This window comes from Gopherus evgoodei, chromosome 1, assembly GCF_007399415.2.
Source record: "Gopherus evgoodei ecotype Sinaloan lineage chromosome 1, rGopEvg1_v1.p, whole genome shotgun sequence".
Classification (NCBI taxonomy): domain Eukaryota; kingdom Metazoa; phylum Chordata; order Testudines; family Testudinidae; genus Gopherus; species Gopherus evgoodei.
The window spans coordinates 148,982,692-149,002,504 of NC_044322.1; the positions used below are offsets into that span (position 1 = coordinate 148,982,692).

At 43.3% G+C, this 19,813-nt stretch overlaps 1 protein-coding gene across 14 annotated transcripts in view; it reads right to left on the reverse strand.

Annotated features, from left to right (window-relative positions):
- The window catches only part of DMD (dystrophin), a 1,715,077-nt gene that overhangs the window by 95,320 nt on the left and 1,599,944 nt on the right, over positions 1 to 19,813 (reverse strand). For 11 of the 14 annotated variants that reach the window (XM_030575515.1, XM_030575505.1, XM_030575489.1 and 8 more), the window contains one exon: positions 4,654 to 4,715. In XM_030575515.1, coding sequence (XP_030431375.1) covers positions 4,654 to 4,715 — 62 coding nt within the window. Of the gene's footprint in view, positions 1 to 4,653; positions 4,716 to 12,771; positions 12,911 to 19,813 lie in introns of those variants that run through there. The other 3 variants (XM_030575559.1, XM_030575550.1, XM_030575570.1) reach the window with 2 other exon arrangements.

Below are 19,813 nucleotides of genomic sequence, written 5' to 3' on the forward strand. Positions count from 1 at the left end.
GAGTTAAGTTCTGGAACAGCCTTCCAAGGGGAGTAGTGGGGGCAAAAGACTCATCTGGTTTTAAGACTAAGCTTGATAAGTTTATGGAGGTGATGGTATGATGGGATAGCCTAATTTTGGCAATTACTTGATCTTTGACTATTAGCGGTAAATATGCCCTATGGCCTGTGATGAGATGTTAAATGGGGTGGGATCTGAGTTACTACAGAAAATTCTTTCCTGGGTGTCTGGCTGGTGACTCTTGCCCACATGCTCAGGGTTTAGCGGATCGTCATATTTGGGGTCGGGAAGGAATTTTCCTCCAGGGCAGATTGGCAGAGGCCCTAGGGGTTTTTAGCCTTCCTCTGTAGCATGGGGCAAGGGTCACTTGCTGGAGGATTCTCTGCACCTTGAAGTCTTTAAACCATGATTTGAGGACTTCAATAGCTCAAACATAGGTTAGGGGGTTGATACAGGAGTGGGTGGGTGAGACTCTGTGGCCTGCATTGTGCAGGAGGTGAGACTAGATGATCATAATGGTCCCTTCTGACCTTAAAGTCTGTGATTCTAGGATCATCCTCAAGAAGACAGGCTGCTTTTAGATGAATGTTGACACTAGAAAGGATAATCTGAGAGAATTTATTCAATATTTATTTCCTCTCACACTTTGGGAAGCAGGAATTAAACTTCTTGCTTTCTCTTAGACAGTATGTAAATAGGTAACACTTCTACAAGTGTGCAAAATTTGATTGCAGTAATGCCCTGGGACCGTTATGATATTGAGAGAGATGGGGAAAGCTGCATCAGGAAAATGCAGAAGAGGATTACAATGGTGAAGAAGTGAATTTATTGCAAGGTCACCATTGGAATGGAAAGCAATGACTGGAATACTGGAGAGGGTTTAAATTGGAGATGGGTGCAGGCAGTGTCTCCTGTAATATGAATCCGAACAATGGGACGTGTACCTGAATCAAAACTTTAAACCTTCTGAAGTTCACACATCACTAATTTTTACTACCTTTTTCCATTTCAGTATTTGCTTTTGTCATATACTACATTTACATAACCAGAGGATCAACATGTAGCAGGTAAATTAAGTGATGCAGCTGAGGTCATTTTCCCAGCTCCTTACTGATGCTTTAATGTGATTACAAACAAAAAAGCCATTCAGCAGTGTCAGAGTACTTATGGCACATGGTAACTTTATATGAAGGGTGAAAAAACAGCATATTTAGAGCCAGGAATAGGCACTTAATAGAAACCAAAATAAATAATTGTAAGAAATATCTCTATAGTACAATATGCAATTGTTTAAATAATAAGAACAACACTACAGTGGAAAGCACTTTTTAAACACAGTTCAAAAGGAAAAACTTTATAATAAAGAACAACCAATAAGAAAAATATGTAACTTCTTAAACACTTGTTAAAATCTAAAACAAATGTTACAGTTATCACTACACATTCTATTGCTTCAGGACTTCAGCCTGAGGGGTCTAGGAAGAAACTTCCCCTAAAGACAGATTACATAATTGCATACTTTGGTCTTCTTTTGCCTTCCTCTGAAGCAGCCACTGTTAGAGAGAGGATATTTGACTAGATGGACCAGTGGTCTGATACCTTATGACAATAGCATGTTCTTCTGTTAGTGTGAAATAATTATCTTATTAAATCCAAACTTAAGGTTGCTTGATTTATCTTTATTTTCATAAATACCAAAAACCTGATCAGAACAGAAAATCTTCAGCCATACTAGAAAAATGTTGTGGGAAATTATTTTTGGTATTTGGAATTCAATTCATGGATCAAAGTTCAATTCAGTAATTTCCAGGCACGTGAACTGGATGAACTGGAGCTGATGGAGAGTGATGGGGGGAATGACAAAGAAACCCACTCCTCCTTTTACCTAGAAGTCTGCTGTGACTGCAGGGAAAAAAGGAGTAGGAGGAAAGCTAGCTTCCCCTCAGTTGTGGTGTTGTACTTTTTATTTTCCTTAGTCACTGGAAAAAATAAGCTCTCAGTAATTTGTAAGGATGTAAATCACACAAGAGGATTGCCTCACAAGTTATGATGTACTAGAAGCAATGGAAAAAATGTGCTAACTTTATAGAAAGGCACCCCATCTGTCAATATTTTGGAAGTACAAAAAGAGTTACATAATTCAGAAAGATTATTCCCTGCAGGCTAGTGGCAGGAATTTGAAAAATGGGAAGGACGCCTCTGACATAACTGATGGGCTTGGCCTTGCATATTGCATTGCATGTACCTGGCTTGTGAAACCATACCTGTTACTGTATTTCTACAAAGCCAGATAATCTGCAACATGACAACTAAAGCTCTTCAGTAAAACTCCTTCATATGAAGAAGAAACAAATTTAGAATCGGATGTGGGGGAATAATAGGAACTAACAAGTGTACAATGCAAAATCTGCTTTAATATCATCTTTTCATATAAAATATTACTGAAGTCTGCAAGAAAGATTCAACATCAGATTATTACCAGTTTTGTCCTGAGGAAAAGCAGAACACATTAAGGGTTCTGCTCAAGAGTAAAATGGGTTATGCTAGTATTACGCAATTTATATGAGTTAGGCTGGGCTGATTATACCCAATTCCAAAACAAAAGTCTGCAGGTTACTCAGCAGCTTTGTTGTCAGAGTTTGACTCCATATGGTGATGCACAAAGAAACACCTCATCCTCCCCTTGTTCCCACATGCCAACACCCAGTTTGCAAAAATACATGCTACACATTCACAGCTAAAATCTATGGCCCAGATCCACAAATGTATTTAGGCTACTAACTTGCACTGATTTCAAAATGTATTTAGCCTCTAAAATACATGTATGGACCTTGGTGTATGTACATACCAGTAATCACCATTTTTATCCCATCCCAAAGAGAAATAAAAATGTTGGCCAAGAAGTAAACTGCCATTTCAGACATACCTCAAATGTCTCCCTCTCTCAAACACACTTTTCTTGAATATAGTTCTTTAAAAAGAAAAAATGGCTACTGTAGGAAAAATCTTCTTGAATAAAATGGAAGTGAAAAGAAGATCTGTCTAAACGGTTTCCCCCTTGATACCACAAGAAGTAAAAAATTCCTTGAACACTTGATATTCAGGTAACATTCACAGTGATGGGAAAATTGTATTAGATACTGATTTGATCCTTCAACTGACCTCAAACAGAATTTTTCTCACTCATTTTCCTGTACCCATCCACTTGTTTTTCAACAGAAACTTAGTTCAACTACAGTAAATACCATGAGAAATATCACGGTATTTTGGACCTGACCAGCAACAGCATCAAAAATTCCATGTGATTTCTAGATTAGGGAAGTCTGGATAGTTCACATATGGTTCTGATATACCCAAAATATCATAGAGAGCCATCCATCAGTAAATGGTATTTGCATCTCAGATACAACATTAGGAACTAACATGGGAAACCATTCACTTTTACAATGGAAATATAAAGGAGGCAAATGAATGCATTAAGTTATATCTATATGGCCAGAGCAGTGGTTCCCAAACTTGTTCCACAGCTTGTGCAAGGAAAGCCCCTAGCGGGATGGGCTAGTTTGTATACCTGCTGCATCTGCAGGTTCAATCGCTCATGGCTCCAGCAGCTCCTATTGGCCGGGAACAGTGAACCACGGCCACGGGGAGCCGCGATCGGATGAACCTGCGGACACAGCAGGTACACAAACCAGTCCGGCCCGCCAGGGGCTTTCCCTGCACAAGCGGCGGAACAAGTACGGGAACCACTGGGCCAGAGAATACTTGTTCGGCTTTTGCCCTCAGTTAGCCTTAATTTATACATTATCCCTCTTTTGACATTCACAGCTCTATTTTTACATTATTTGCAAATTATAAAATGCTGCGTGTTGTAAAATAATAAAGAGTCTAGATTAGTACACCTCACGTCATTCCTGTGTTCTTTACTAGTGATTTATTTGTACAAGGGGAGAAATATTAATGATTTTTTTAAAAAAAGAAAATAATTTATTTTTGACTATGACCTCTATTGTATATGAGCAGTGGCAATTAAAACCAGAAGAAAGCTCAAAGTTGCAACCCATGTGGGCTGACAGTGGGGTATGGATAAGTGCATTACATCACATAGCTGTGCACCTGTTAATAACATCCAAGACTGCTTAAAAAGAACGCTGAAGTCATAATAGGCAACTATTTTGTATGCTCACAATGATGACATCATGACAGCTACCAAGCGTTCCAAGTACTGAAAACACTTGAAAAGAATGTAGTGGTCACACAGATTGGCAAATGGTTTCCATTGGCTTCCAACCAGCAATAAGTCAAAATTAACAGCAACTTGGCTTAATTTTAATTTAGCCTTTTTAAAAATAGATGAGGTGATATAAGAGCTTGGGTTTGTTTATTTATTTATTTATTTGCCCCAGAATTTCTAGGCAAACAATCTGCAAGAGGTACCTGCATTACAAATAAACTCAATATAATATTTAATTTAAAGTTAATTATTTTCTTTATATTCCTCTGAAAGAAAATCTTATCTTGATCCCATCTTGGCCTGGAATATGCCTCACCTTCACTCAACTTCAATTTCTGACTAGCCCACAGGGGAATATCCCTGGAAATCATTGTTCTTAACAATTAGTTTAATTAATGAAATTAGTAGATCTCTCTTACCTAAGGACTGGTACAGCTCAGTCATTTTAGGATGATCCCAGCAGGTCGTTTGTGTCTCATGGCTAAAACATAAAATATGAAGGTTTTAGAATGAAATATGTACGGTAAAGCTTCCCCTAAGACAGACACTTCTCTTTGCACATCTTCCCATAAATAGATTTCCATATTTAGTAGGTGTACAATTCAATTATTAAATGTTTATTCATAGAGCAGAATGTGTGTGTATATCATGGCAATGATGTTGGAGCTTTTCCCAGCCAAAAATCACAAAAATTCATAGTTTTTTTATGATAGGTGGATTTTCTGCCATCGGTTTTGGAGCTAAATTTCTATCTCCTACTACCATATTACATAACGAGCAGTGCAGCATCTAAACCTTGATGGTGTATAGAATGCCACAATGTTTTCTTTGGGGATTAGAGCAGGATGTGTGACTGATGGTCGATATGTCTATTTGTTTCAGAGTAGCAGTCGTGTTAGTCTGTATCCGCAAAAAAAACAGGAGTACTTGTGGCATCTTAGAGACTAACAAATTTATTTCAACATGAGCTTTTGTGAGCTACAGCTCACTTCTTTGGATGCATAGAATGGACTATGGTACGGTCCATTCTATGCATCCGAAGAAGTGAGCTGTAGCTCACGAAAGCTCATGCTGAAATAAATTTATGTCGATTTGTAACACTAGGTATGAATTTGGCCCATTATATTTAGTGATGGGCTCAAGATGCAATATTTACATCTAAACTATAGACAATCCTGAAACTATGGGGTTCAGTGGTTTGGGTTCAATTTCTAATTAGACTAGATTAATTTATAAAATGGACTTTATTTTAAATACAGCGACCCTACTCTCCTCCGTATAGAAGTATTCAAAAATGACAAAAATATTTAATGAACAGTTTTGTCAATTTTTTTCTCCAGTTTTTCAATGAAATGTATGAAGGATTTGACCTGCTCTATTTTAAGTGTTCACTATTCAATTAGGTGGGTGAGGTGTCAGCTACAAATGCTATCCTACATTCCACTTCAAATGGTTGTACCAAAAACCCATGTTAAATTCTATTGAATCAGCAGCTGCTTAAACTGCTTCTAAGCCCAATGTGTTTGATCCCAAACATTGATATTTTTTTTCTTTCCTGTTGTTGTTGTTGTTGCAGTTTCTGTTTCTTTGAACTCAAGCTGGAATTCCATCTCCTGCCCTAGGTCCATTGCAAATTTCTAGAGGCAGTGCCTTCGGGAAGCACAAAAACAACTAAAAAGGGATTTTGAACGCCTGTAGAATACACAGTATGACCAGAACACAAATTGGACATTCTCTGCACTGAATCAAGCAGCCTAGTTTTATAACAGAGTGGGATGCCAACAAGCATGTATCATGAGAGAAAACCACCAAACTAAAGTGTGAGTAAGTGAGTGCAACAATGATTCATGCCTCCTGAGGGTACATATTTTATGATTTTTTAAATTGGAAGATACTAAAATATGTGATCATATATAACATTATGATAGAAGTCTGAGACTGAAAAGTAATTTGTTTCTTCTCCTGCCAGTAGAGGACTGGTCACGTTGTCTGCAGCTATATTAAAGGGAGGCTGCAAGAAAGGGAAAGGAAAAGTTTTGAAACTTGTGAGAGCTAAACTGTGACTAGGGGTATGTCTACACAACCCACTGGATCGGCGGGTAGTGATCAATCTATTGGGGATTGATTTATCGCGTCTAGTGTAGATGCGATAAAATCGATCCCCGATAGCTCTGCCATCAACTCCGCAACTCCATCACGGCAAGAGGTGGAAGCAGAGTCAACGGGGGAGAGTTAGCGGTCGACTCACCACCATCCTCATGGCCAGGTAAATTGACCTAAGATACTCGTAGCTGAAGCTGGGTATCTTAGGTCGACTACCCGCCCAGTGTAGACCTAGCCTAGCTCTTTCACAGGAAGGCTGATCACAACTGCAGTCCCCACATTTGAGGAGCAAGGGGACTGCTCCTCTGTCTGCAGATTGGCACAAAAAAGTATGGGGCTAAAGGCAGGACCTGATCCAGAGCTCTGTGAAGTCAGTGCAGAGGCTCCCATCAATATCAATGGACTTAGAAACAAAGCTTTGGAGAAGGTTGCTTCTTCCTGTTTACCAATTTGTGCTCTCTAGCACAATCTAATCTAAGAAGGGGCAAAATCTGTACTGAGACTCTTGAGAAACAATTAGAATGACATACCTTCTATTTGGTCTAGCTTCCTACTTAAAAGAGAGGGCTGATTAGTTGGCACAAGTGAACCTTTTACTGACTGAACTCTACATTCAACATTCTTTGATATGCTTCTTGTTTGTAACGATTTCCAAGCTTCGCAGTGAAGTTACAGCAAAGACCGATGTTGAGGGATCACAGACTATTATAATAGAAAAAACTAAGGCATAGAATGCACCAGAAGGATACAAGATTTTAAAGAAAACTATTCCTGATTGATCTCAGTATCCCTCTTCCCTTTCTAATGGTAAAGACTGCATACCGAGAAAGAGATGGGAACATCTCAAAGGTCTTGCATTGCTCACTGACACCACAGCAGAGAGCAACAGTTCATGGCTGCAAATACACAAGCTGAACTGAGATTGATTGTGCTTTTTTTTTTTTTAAAAAGCATAAAATAGGAAACACAGAATAAAAGTTGAAGAAAACCTATGGATCTGTCTGAGACTCATCTGATGTCCTGTATTCCCTACCATGTGTGACAGATAGGAAATATGGGGTGAGAATAAAGCATTAGCTGCTTACAGTGAACTTGGATACAGCTAAAGTGCATTTGCAAAGAAAATGAATAAAAGTTGAAAAACATTTTAGAGAATCAATATCTTAATTGCACTTTTGGCTGTAAAAAGCCTCATCTTACTAGGAAGCAGTTCTGGGGAGGAAAAAAGCCTCGGTGTAAAACAACTCAGTTGAGAAACTACATGACTCTGGACTTTGGTAAATGGATACAGAACTAGGTGAAGTGACCAGAAGTTGTTACATCTGATGGCTGTTCAACATCTACATAACATTCTTTTGCCCGCAACTGGTAACCTGTTGTGAATTCTTAGCACAAAAGTCAAGAATCACCTAGGGATGTCTCCTCCAGACCAGAGCTGAGACACATATGTGGGGCAGTGTGAGGAATTTCTCTCTACTGCTGACCACTCTTCTTGTAATAAGAAATCCCTATTATATAAACAGCAATCATTCTTTCATGTCTCTTCATTTTCTACAATGCCATCTTCCATGTGGTGTTTGAGTAGTGAGTGTGCTACTGATCAGTATGTCAAACAACATAGAAATACTAGGAGAAAGTTCACCCAACAATTGCATTAGAGCTGTATTTCTCTTTCAAAATAAACTACCTAATTTTCCAAGTGAAATGAGTTCGGTTGTCTCAGACTGCTTTGTGAATACAACAGAGCACTTTAGGCTCCAGTGTTGTCAGCCTAACACGATTCACAAGCACTGGTTTTATGCATTTTTGATAAACACTGCATGGTCATCTATAATGCAGAGAAGTGCAAAAGGGCACAGCCTCTATTAGAAATTGATTTACTCCATTTATCCACAAGTGAACTACGCAAAGCTGAAATCTGCAGGGCAAACAAACCCCCTCGTCTATTTGGCCTTTCATTGACCTCAATCCCACATTGAAGGAAATACCCCTTTCTATGGGGATGAATCTCAAGTCAGTATCCATGGAAGTTCATTTCTTTGCCTTCTCTTAAGCAATGATTATCCACTGGGCTGAATGCTGTGTATCAGGTTTTTATTATATCCACAGGCAATTCAGCTTAGACTATCAAATTCATATCTTACGAGACAATGAGAGCTGGACTCTAGAACTGGAGGTATCCCTCTCACTCTTGCATGAAAGTCAGTGTTTTAAGGAAACGCTGCATTCCAACTCTGTAAAGGTTGAGTGCCTGTGAAGAATAAGGGCAGATTTTGCCGGTACTTTACATGCAGAACACAAGAAGGCTGCAGCTTTTTCATTCTCACTAAAAAGTGTTGCCTCTTCCTGAACATTTTCAGCACAGAAAGTTATCAAGAATTCCAAACACATGTACAGCTCAAGGAAAGGTTAGATTCCATTGAGGCTATCCTTCATAAGCCTCTTTGCCATTTTCAAAGGCCACTTAATTGTAAGCTTTGGGGTTGGCTGTGGGAGGGGGTGTGTAAGTGTGTATTGTGAACACTATCTCAAGTGAAATGCCAGCTCAGCAATTCTAGGCTGTCTCAAAGATACTTGGGTACACTACCATCGTTAACAGATCTGCTGAAAAATGTTTGCCATATTTCCTAACTAGATCCTATAAAGTCAGAGAAACATTACAAGCTCATGACTCTCTAGCTTATCAAGATGCAAAAAGGGAAAAGAAAAATAAAGATAGGCCTGGAAGAACAACAGATGATAGCGGTGCGATGATGATTGGCACACTAAAATACATAGATAGTTCAGTGGGATAAAAGCACCATCTTTGTACAAATGATGTGACATTAAATCAGTGGTTCTCAAATATTGTACTGGTGACACCTTTCACATAGCAAGTCTCGGAGTGCAACTCCCCTTATAAATTAAAAACACTTGTTTATATATTTAACACCATTATAAATGCTGGAGACAAAGGGGGGTTTGGGGTGGAGGCTGACCGCTCGTGACTCCCCTCCCCCATGTAATAAACTCCCGACCCCGTTTGAGAACCCGTGTATTAAATGAATTTAGTAGTCTCAACTCAGTCCTTAGGGGTCGGTGATAGAGGATTAAGCACTTTTTTTTTTTAAATCAGGAGTAGCACAACACTGGGATAGCAAAGATTTTTCTCAATAGGATTCAGGTGCACAGAGAACTTCCCAAAAAACACTTTGCCATCCTATATCTGCATATAACCAACACAACTTCTCTATCATTGCCAAGAGTACAAAGATGAACCCCTGATTACTGTCAGAAGAAATAACAAAATAGCACAATAAAACTGATGTGATGAATGATAAACTAAAGTATCAGTTCTCTATTAAAATATGCCCAGTTTGAGTAAAAATAAATGTCTTTGTCCCCTTTTCAACTTGCATTATTTTTGAAAAACATTGGCAGCAAAAGGGGTAGAAAAAATTCTCCTTCATAAATCATCTTTAAACCTTTTAAAGTTGTTCTTGATTTTATTCATTCTGCCAGTTTTAAATTTCAAAGATTTGGTCTCCCATGTTTATTCATTGCTAAGGTTCACAGCAGAGAATTTGAATATGGAACTGCACCCCACTCTCTAAATTGTTACATTCCTCTTAATTTGTGACTATATTAAAGCAAATTCCACCAATTCCTTTACTTCAAAATGCACTATGAAGGGTGGGGGGAGGGGTGTGTGTGTGAGAGAGAGAGAGGATATGGGTGGGTAGCAATCGATTTCTCTGGGATCGATATATCGCGTCTCATCTAGACGCGATATATCGATCCCCAAACGCGCTCCTGTTGACTCCGGAACTCCACCAACGCGAACAGCGGGAGCGGAGTCGACAGGGGGAGCCGCAGACATCGATCCCACGCCGTGAGGACAGTAGGTAACTCGATCTGAGGGTATGGCTACACTTGAAATTTCAAAGCGCTGGTAAGTGTGGTCGCAGCGCCAGCACTGGGAGAGAGTTCTCCCAGCACTGCACGTAAACCACATCCCTTACGGGTATAGCTCCCAGCACTGGGATCCGCGCTCCCGGCGCTGCGGCACTGATTACACTGAGGCTTTACAGCGCTGTATCTTGCAGCTCTCAGGGGGGTGTTTTTTCACACCCGAGCGCGAAAGTTGCAGTGCTGTAAAGTGCCAGTGTAGCCAAGCCCTAAGATACTTTGACTTCAGCTATGTTATTCACGTAGCTGAAGATGCGTATCTTAGATCGATCCCCTCCCCTAGCGTAGACCAGCCCAGAGAGAGAGAGAAGCAAATTCTGTCAGGTGGCAATAAAGAAACAGCAACACATATTAGCCAATTAATTAGAAAGTAAGTTATTTTATTGTGTGCTGCACTACAATACAATTTATATTGCCTTTCACCTTTTTGGTTTCAAGTAGAGTGCAAGGTTCTTACAACAACTTTATGGCTGCTGTCAAAAAGCCAGAATAAATATGACAGAGCTGGGTTTTTTCTTTTGTAAAACTAACATTAAGCCTTTAAAAATGCAACTTTAACTACTTGTTCTTTATTTAAAGAAGAGACACGGTTGGCCACTCAAAATAAGACTACCTTGCAATCAGTGTCACTTATTGCTTAAAACATTGTGAACTTTTTTTTATCTTTCATTACTTTCCAGGGAGGAAACTAATCGCTGTGAAAAGACTAAAACAGTGCTGTAAAAAGGTAGAATTCTCTTGTGATTTGCAAAGGATTACTGTTTATCTTCAACTATAAATCTGGAATCCATGGATCCACACAGTGATGATTTCTCTTTAATCCTGGGATCAATGTCTTAAAAAAAAAACATCTTGGCTTTTGCCAGCATTATCAGAATACTGAAGAAAGGCACAAATATATATTAAAAGTTTCTGCTAATATTGAAACTGAGCAGTAAGATGGGGGCACATATCAACTGCTTAGTATTTTATAGTAACTATTTTTTCCGCCTTTAGATGTTCAGCATTTTATTTTGTGCACTGTGTCACGGGCAAAGATTACTATTCAGTTGTTAATGCTGGAGAGCCAGCCCCTCCAGCTGTTACTTGTCCATTGATCTATTTGCTTTTCAAAGCTTATACCCTCCACTTCTGCCAAAGCAATTTCACTGCAGGGTCTTGTTGAATCCAGGATCAAACAATGATGACTGCAACCAATTCCTTAGTGGTAGAAGGTCTTTGACCTTCTATATAACTATGTTTCTTATTTCCTCAGCTCAGTACTCCATAGGCATGTGCCTCTAAACCAGTTCTCAGTTAAATTTAGGCTTGCAATGAGAGCTGGAAAAGTGACTATATCCCAGGAAAGGGCTGGTTTTGTAGTAACACACTTCAAAAGAGATCCTCATATACTAACTACATCAGAGACAAATTATGTGTTTCACACACACAGTATACAAAAAAAAATACATATACAATACAAACCAGAGTAAAGACTATTACACTGAAACATTATTTCCAAACATACATTAACCTAGATCTACCACTCATCTAGGTGTGCATATTTTAAACATTTCCATGGCTGTTCATTTATGAACCAAGTTATAAAATGAACTGTATTTAGACTGTTTAAATTGAGCTGTAAGAAAGCTAGGCAGGTATAACAACACAGTATAGTACTCCATGTAGCTGTAAAACACTAACAACAAGAAAAAGAAACGATACAAACTGTCATCCCGCTGTGGCTTCCCCCAGACCATTTGATCATATTTCTGGCACATCCCTGATTTCCTGGCTTGGCTTTATCGTTTAACTGCTCGGGGTTCCCCCAGCCTTTTAGTATTATGTACCTATGAGTTAAATATCTTGCATGTTCCAACTAGACCTATTTATCCTGAAACTGAGGGCACCTAAATGAGAAAATGCAGTGAATTAAATGTCAGTTCAAATTCCCAGAAGAAATCAGGCAGAAAGTTGACCTTTCCTATGCTGAACGAAAGGTAGAAGAGCTTCCCTCTGCAACCCTTAAACGAGGTTTTTAACAACATTACCCCTCTGTTCTACACACACCTCTATGCTGCAGGGTTAAAGGCACGTCAATAAGCAAAGCTTCAGATCTTTAACATTTTTTTAGTGCAAAACGACGGGGATGGGGGATGGCTGCGGCGAGGAGACTACGGAGCTACTTGCCCTCTGAAAATCAAAATCCTTAACCAACACCCTCCACGCGTGCCTGCCACAGCCGGAACTCTCCAATCAGGGGAACTCCACCGCCGGAGGGGAAAGAGTTAATCCTGCCATTCGCCACAACTACAAACACCTGCAGCCGGAACGGGAGGAAACAGCTGGGAGGGAGACTGTCGCTTGCAGGCTCGCTCGGTGCAAAATCCCTGCAAGTTCCCTTCACCTCTTCGGAGCTCAGCTCTCCCCCTCCGCAGCGCGGCCACAAGTGCAAGATCTCAAGCCAAGGCAGGGGAAGGGCGGGAGAAGAGCTGCGCTGAACTCACCCTTTGAGTTGTTCCCTCATCGCTCGACGACTCAGAGAGATTTGGGGGGACAGAGCGGAGTCCTGGGCTCAGCCGGGCTACCACACACCAAAGCAGCGGTGAATAGCACTGCGGTGGAACGAGCATTACCGGGCTAAGGGCATCGGGGGAGGGAAAGCTGCAGGCTAGACAGGGTGGAGCTTCCAGCCTCTGCTCCGCCCTCCACCTATTGAACCTGCTAGTGCTAAGTGAAGGGCTCAAAGAGAGGGAACAGTTTGGGATGAAAGAGGAGGGAATTATTTAAGGTAGAACCTAGGAATGTGACCTGGCGGGTGCAGCGTGAGGCCCTAAAACTATCTGAACTGGATAGTTTCTTCAGTTTAAAGAACTGATCTCAGTACAAATTAATCTAAACTCATTAGTTATTTCTTTTACAGTTCAAGACTTCGGTACTGGTGATGGGACAGGAGCATGACATTTACGAGAAATCCAAACTCTTAAACCCTGCACCTGAAAAGAAGCTGTGTCCTGACACAGGGAGGGAAAAAGTTCTCCCAATTTTAATTGCCAGTCATTGTCTTTAAAGCGATTAGTTATGTTGGCTGACTTTTAAGTAGGCTTTTATGCCCTTTTGTTTTTAAGGGGACAAGGCTCAGGAAATTGAAGAGCTGTAAAAGCTTCATGCAGCTAGGTCTTTTTAAGATAGAGGCTTTGTTGGCGTTGTTAAGGGACAAAACAGTCCCAAATCCAAAGCACCACCATAGTGTTTGGTTTTTTTTAAAAAGTGATATCACACCTCTGGGATTTGATTAAAGGAAATTAGTGGAGTCAGCTTTTTAAAGATATTTAGGTGCCTACAGATCCAGATAAGTTAGTACCTACATACCTTTGAAAATTGGGCCCAGAGATCAACACCCTAGAAACAGGATGGTTAAAGTATAGCACGTGAGTCTAATTCAACCCACTGCCAATTTAATCTTTGGATTAGAACAGGGATCAGCAAACTTTGGCATGTGGCCCATCAGGGTAAGCTCCCTGGGAGCCGCGATCAGCCGAACCTGCGGACACAGCAGGTAAATAAACTGGCCTGGCCTGCCAGGGGGCTTACCGTGGTGGACCGCGTGCCAAAGGTTGCAGATCCCCGGATCAGAGCGTAGGTGCTGGAACTTCTGCCCCGCTCCCTGGCTTGAAGTGGTTTCCTCTGTATACAGGGTTTATAGTTTGGTTCAATGGCTTTCAGCACCACCACTGTAAAAATTGTTCCGGCACCATGGATCAGAAGTTCAGTGAAATGCTCCATCTTGACTCACTGGAGGCCACTGCAATCTGTTCCCTTTCTTGCTTTTGCAAATGAGGTGCATCTCACAAGCTCCTGGAAGATTCCCAGTTGTGCAAAATTTGGATTCCCCTGCTTTCACTAGGGAAAGTATATTTAGTATTTTATTATATCTGCAATTACATTTTAAAATATATGAACATAATAAACATATTCAAGTATAGTAGTACTTTATCACTGATTTATAACTACTGTCACATGGATAAACCAGCTTCAAAGACTATAATAAAGACAAAGACCAGGTACTTAGGAAATCATCTCTGGCAGCTTACTCAGGAATACCTATAATACCTATGGGGAAAGACAGAGGTCTCTTGTCATTCTCTTCTATGTCTCCTTTTTTACATCTATATTTAAATTATCATCTCAAGCTTGAACTCAGATGTTTCCTCAGAACTTTATGAAGTGCTTAGAAGTCTTTACATTCTCCAACCCCATTAGTAAGGTGCTTAAGATGCAACACCCTGGAACACTAAGGCCATGGCTACACTAGAGAGTTGCAGCGCTGGTGAGGGGGTTACAGCGCTGCAACTTAGGATGTGGCCACATTTGCAAAGCACGGCCAGCACTGCAACTCCCTGGTTGCAGCGCTGGCTGTACACCCGGTCGAGCCTCGGGTGTAGGGATTCCAGCGCTGGTGATCCAGCGCTGGTCAGCAAGTGTGGACGCCCACCAGCGCTTTTATTGACCTCCGGTGTATAAGGAGGTATCCCAGCATATCTTATAAGCCTCTCTGGTAATCATGCACACTCCACTGCCCTGGGCTCAGCTGACCCCACCTTTAAATGCCCTGGGAATTTTAAAAATCCCCTTCCTGTTTGCTCAGCCAGGTGTGGAGTGCAATCAATCAATCAATCAATCAGCGACCATGCCTCCACGCCCCAGACGAGCCCCAGCATGGAACAGTTCCGAGCTGCAGGACTTCATCAGTGTTTGGGGTGAGGAAGCTGTGCAAGCACAGCTGCGCTCCAGCTGGAGAAATTATGATACTTATGGGCAGATATCCTTGCTGAGAAGGGGCCATGAACGGGACGCGTTGCAGTGCAGGGTAAAAATTAAGGAGCTGCGCAGTGCATATTGCAAAGCCCGTGAGGGAAATCGCCGCTTAGGAGCTGCCCCCACAACCTGCCATTTTTACAAGGAGCTGGATGCCATACTTGGGTGTGACCCCACTGCCAATCCTAGGAGCACGATGGAGAGTTCAGAGCAGGGAGAAGTGGGGGAGGGTGTAGAGGAAGCCGAGAGTCAGGCTACTGTGGTGGAGGGAGACACCCCGGAGTCCAGGAGGCATGCAGCCAGGAGCTCTTCTCAAGCCAGGAGGAGGCTAGCCAGTCGCAGCAGCTGGAAGTTGCTGGTGAGGAAGAAGCTGAGGAGTGTGCTCGGGGTAAGCAGATTTTTATATTTTGGGAGAGGAGGGTTTGGGTTATGGTTGCCTGCATGCATGCCTAAACATGGAATAGCCCATTGATTTGCTCTATCACGTCTCTGTAATCTGCCTCTGTAATCTCTTGAAAAGTTGCAGCCAGAGCGTGGGCAATGTGCTTTCGCAAGTTTATAGGGAGAGCCACCATGGTCCTTGTCCCGGTCAGGCTAACTCGTCCGATCCACTGTGCAGCAAGGGGTGGGAGGACCATGGCTGCACACAGGCAAGCTGCATAGGGGCCAGGGTGGAATCCACATTGCTGTAGAAGACCCTCCCTCTCTTTCCAGGTAACACGCAGCAGTGATATATCTGGCAGTAGGAAACCCTGTTGAGAATTTAGGGATATTTGAGTGCTGGGCGCGAGGTTCGCGGTCCCCCCCCCAGCCCCGCGGTGCGCTCCGGTCTCCCCCTCCCCTTTCCAGCAGGCAGCCAGCCCCGCGGTGCGCTCCGGTCTCCCAACCCCCCTTTCCAGCAGGCAGCCAGCCCCGCGGTGCGCTCCGGTCTCCCCACCCCCCTTTCCAGCAGGCAGCCAGCCCCGCGGTGCGTTCCGGTCTCCCCACCCCCCTTTCCAGCAGGCAGCCAGCCCCGCGGTGCGCTCCGGTCTCCCCACCCCCCTTTCCAGCAGGCAGCCAGCCCCGCGGTGCGTTCCGGTCTCCCCACCCCCCTTTCCAGCAGGCAGCCAGCCCCGCGGTGCGCTCCGGTCTCCCAACCCCCCTTTCCAGCAGGCAGCCAGCCCCGCGGTGCGCTCCGGTCTCCCCCCTCCCCTTTCCAGCAGGCAGCCAGCCCTACGGTGCGCTCCGGTCTCCCAACCCCCCTTACCAGCAGGCAGCCAGCCCCGCGGTGCGCTCCGGTCTCCCCCCCCCTTCCAGCAGGCAGCCAGCCCCGCAGTGCGTTCCCCAACCTCACCAGCAGGCCGGCAGTTCCGCGGACCGCCCCCCCCCCCCCGCCAGCAGCTCGCCACTTTCATGTTCCCTACTGTCCCCTGTGCAGGCCACCAGCTACCTCCTGTACCCAGTGCAGATAAACCCCAGTGAGCCATCAGTCAGTTCCCCCTCCCAGGTGAAGTTGGGGCAGAAACACTCACCCCATTGCTCGCCATGCCTTCGCTTCCCTGGCCTCTCTGTGTTATGTTAGGTATGTGGGAATGATGCTTCAAAAAGTCTACAAACTCCTTCACTGTGTGATGATAAACAATGTAGCCTCTGTGTATTACATGTTTCTATCTATGTTTTTTTTAGTGACCTTGAGTAATGCAGCCGGATCACCGGCCTCACGTCGGTTGCAGAACTTGAGAAGAAATCCACGAAAATCAAAAGAGGAGTTGATCAAAGCAGACATGAATCACTACAACAGAGAAAGTAGGAAGACGCAGGAATGGAGAGAGAAAATGTATGAGTGGAGGCAAACAGAAAGCAGGAGAAAGGAATTGGCTACCAAAAAAACCTCAAAGCAGATGATAAGCCTCCTGGCTCACCAAACTGACTCTTTTCGAGTCTCTCGTAGCCATGCAGGCAGATCTGTACCGTGGTAACCCACACCCCTCCCAAAGCTCTCTTTCTTGTTCCCCAGTATTTGCACAAAACACCTTTCTCCAGCAGCCAGTTTCTTATTACCCCCAGCTGCCCCCAACACCTGTACGATCACCTACCAGCCCTGATAACTACAATTCTTACCCTGTGCACTCCACCCCCATTACTCTGCAGCATAGTAATCCTGAAGTGCAGCAGACATTGAACAGTAATCCAAACAGGACATATTCAGACCTCTGAATGTACAGTCCACCACCCTAATCCCCCTGGCCTTTTATGTACTGTACTTTGAATAAAGGATTTTATGGCTTTTACAATACGTTTTATTATTGCAGGAAGTGGTAAATATTGTACCCCAAGGTAGAAAGGAACACAGCAAAGGCACCAAACATTACTGTTGGCTCTCAGCATCAAATTGCTCCCTTAAGGCATCCCTAATCCTTGAAGCCCTTTCCTGGGCCTCTCTAGTAGCCCTGCTCTCTGGCTGTGCAAATTCATCCTCTAGGCGTCGAACCTCGGAGGTCCATTCCTCACTGAATCTTTCATCCTTCCCTTCACAAATATTATGGAGGGTACAGCACGCGGATATAATAGCCGAGCTGCTGCTTTCCCCCAAATCTAGCTTCCCATAAAGATACCTCCAGCGGCCTTTCAAACGCCCAAAAGCACACTCCACAGTCATTCTGCACCGGCTCAGCCTGTAGTTGAACCGGTCCTTGCTCCTGTCAAGCTTCCCTGTATACGGTTTCATGAGCCAAGGCATTAAGGGGTAAGCGGGGTCTCCAAGGATCACAGTGGGCATTTCGACATCCCCTACTGTGATCTTGTGGTCTGGGAAAAAAGTCCCGGCCCTCAGCTTCCTGAACAGGGCACTGTTCCGAAAGATGCGTGCATCATGGACCTTTCCAGGCCATCCTGAGTAAATGTCAATGAAACGTCCACGGTGATCCACAAGCGCTTGCAGAACCATGGAGAAATACCCCTTGCGATTAACGTACTCTGATGCCAGGTGGGGTGGGGACAGAATAGGAATATGCGTCCCATCTATTGCCCCTCCACAGTTAGGGAAACCCATTTGTGCAAAGCCATCCACAATGTCCTGCACGTTCCTCAGAGTCACAGTTCTTCTTAGCAGGGTGCGATTAATGGCTGTGCAAACTTGCATCAGCACCATTCCAACGGTGGACTTTCCCACTCCAAACTGGTTCGCCACCGATCGGTAGCTGTCTGGAGTTGCCAGCTTCCAGATTGCAATAGCCACCCGCTTCTCCACTGGCAGTGCAGCTCTCAATCTCGTGTCCCTGCGCCGCAGGGTAGGGGCGAGCTCAGCACACAGTCCCATGAAAGTGGCTTTTCTCATCCAAAAGTTCTGCAGCCACTGCTCGTCATCACAGACTTGCAGGACGATGTGATCCCACCACTGAGTGCTGGTTTCCCGAGCCCAAAGGCGCCGTTCCACGGTGCTAAGCACGTCTGTTACTGCCACAAGCAATTGAGTGTCTTGAGCGTCAGGCGTTTCAATATCATCGTCTGACTCCTCACTGTCACTTTGCAGCTGAAGGAATAGCTCCACTGCCATGTGTGATGTGCTGGCAACATTCATCAGCAAGGTCCTCAGCAGCTCAGGCTCCATTTGTAACAGAAATCTCAGAAATCGCGCAGCAGACTCACAATGCCGCCAAACTGCTCGGAATGTGTAGCAAAGCACCACGGGGCGTTGGAACAGGAAGCGGAAAGACCCGCACACTTCCTTCCCCTTCCCACAAGCCACAGCACCAAAATGGGATGAGGTGCTCTGTGGGATAACTGCCCACAATGCACTACTCCCAACAGCGCTGCAAGTGCTGCAAATGTGGCCACACTGCAGCGCTGGTAGCTGTCAGTGTGGCCACACTGCAGCGCTGGCCCTACACAGCTGTACAAACACAGCTGTAACTACCAGCACTGCAAAACTGTAAGTGTAGCCATGGCCTAAGGGATTTTTTTAAAACACTGGATCTTTAACATTTGGAAGATAATGGTATGTAAAGTTTGAAATTGGCCTTAGCATAGCTTCTGTGTTGCAGGTGCCATTCCTACCATTTACAATTCTAATTACTTTATTGGTGGGTGCAAGGAGGTAGTTAGACCTCTAAACTCCAGCCACAATGGAACCTTTTTTTAACATGCAATCTTTTAATTTTTGTTTTTATACATGTCACAAGCATTTCAAATCATGGGAGATGAGAGGCTCTTCTCACACTAGTTTTACACCGGTTTAACTCTATTCACTATTATGGAGTTATTTTTTATTTGCAGTGGTGTGGTACTGAGTAGAGAATCAAGCCCTGGGATCCTTGTGATTATGTAGTTTTCTAGACTTTCAAAGACTATGCACATTTAGTGTCCTCACACAAAGGGGATGTCTTTTAAATCAGTCAAAGAGCCTCTATTTCACATGGAGAGCAGGACACATTTCTACAGGCAAGGAGAATTCATCCCACCCACAGCTCCACGTATATTCATTCCAGTGACATCAGCACAGTTGCTCAGATGTAAATAAGCACATTATTTGGTGTTTCCAGATGATGACTTCATTTTAAATCTCATATTTAGTGTTTGCTTTAAGGATTCAGCTCCTGGAGTTATTTAATTTAAAAAAAAATGTCTAGCCCATTTGATCTTGGAGAAACACTTGAAAATATGAACCTTAAAGTCTCAAACACCAGAGTGCTAATACAGGATCAAAACTTACTATTTTTAAATCTCATGATGTTTAAGACATTGTCATGATTT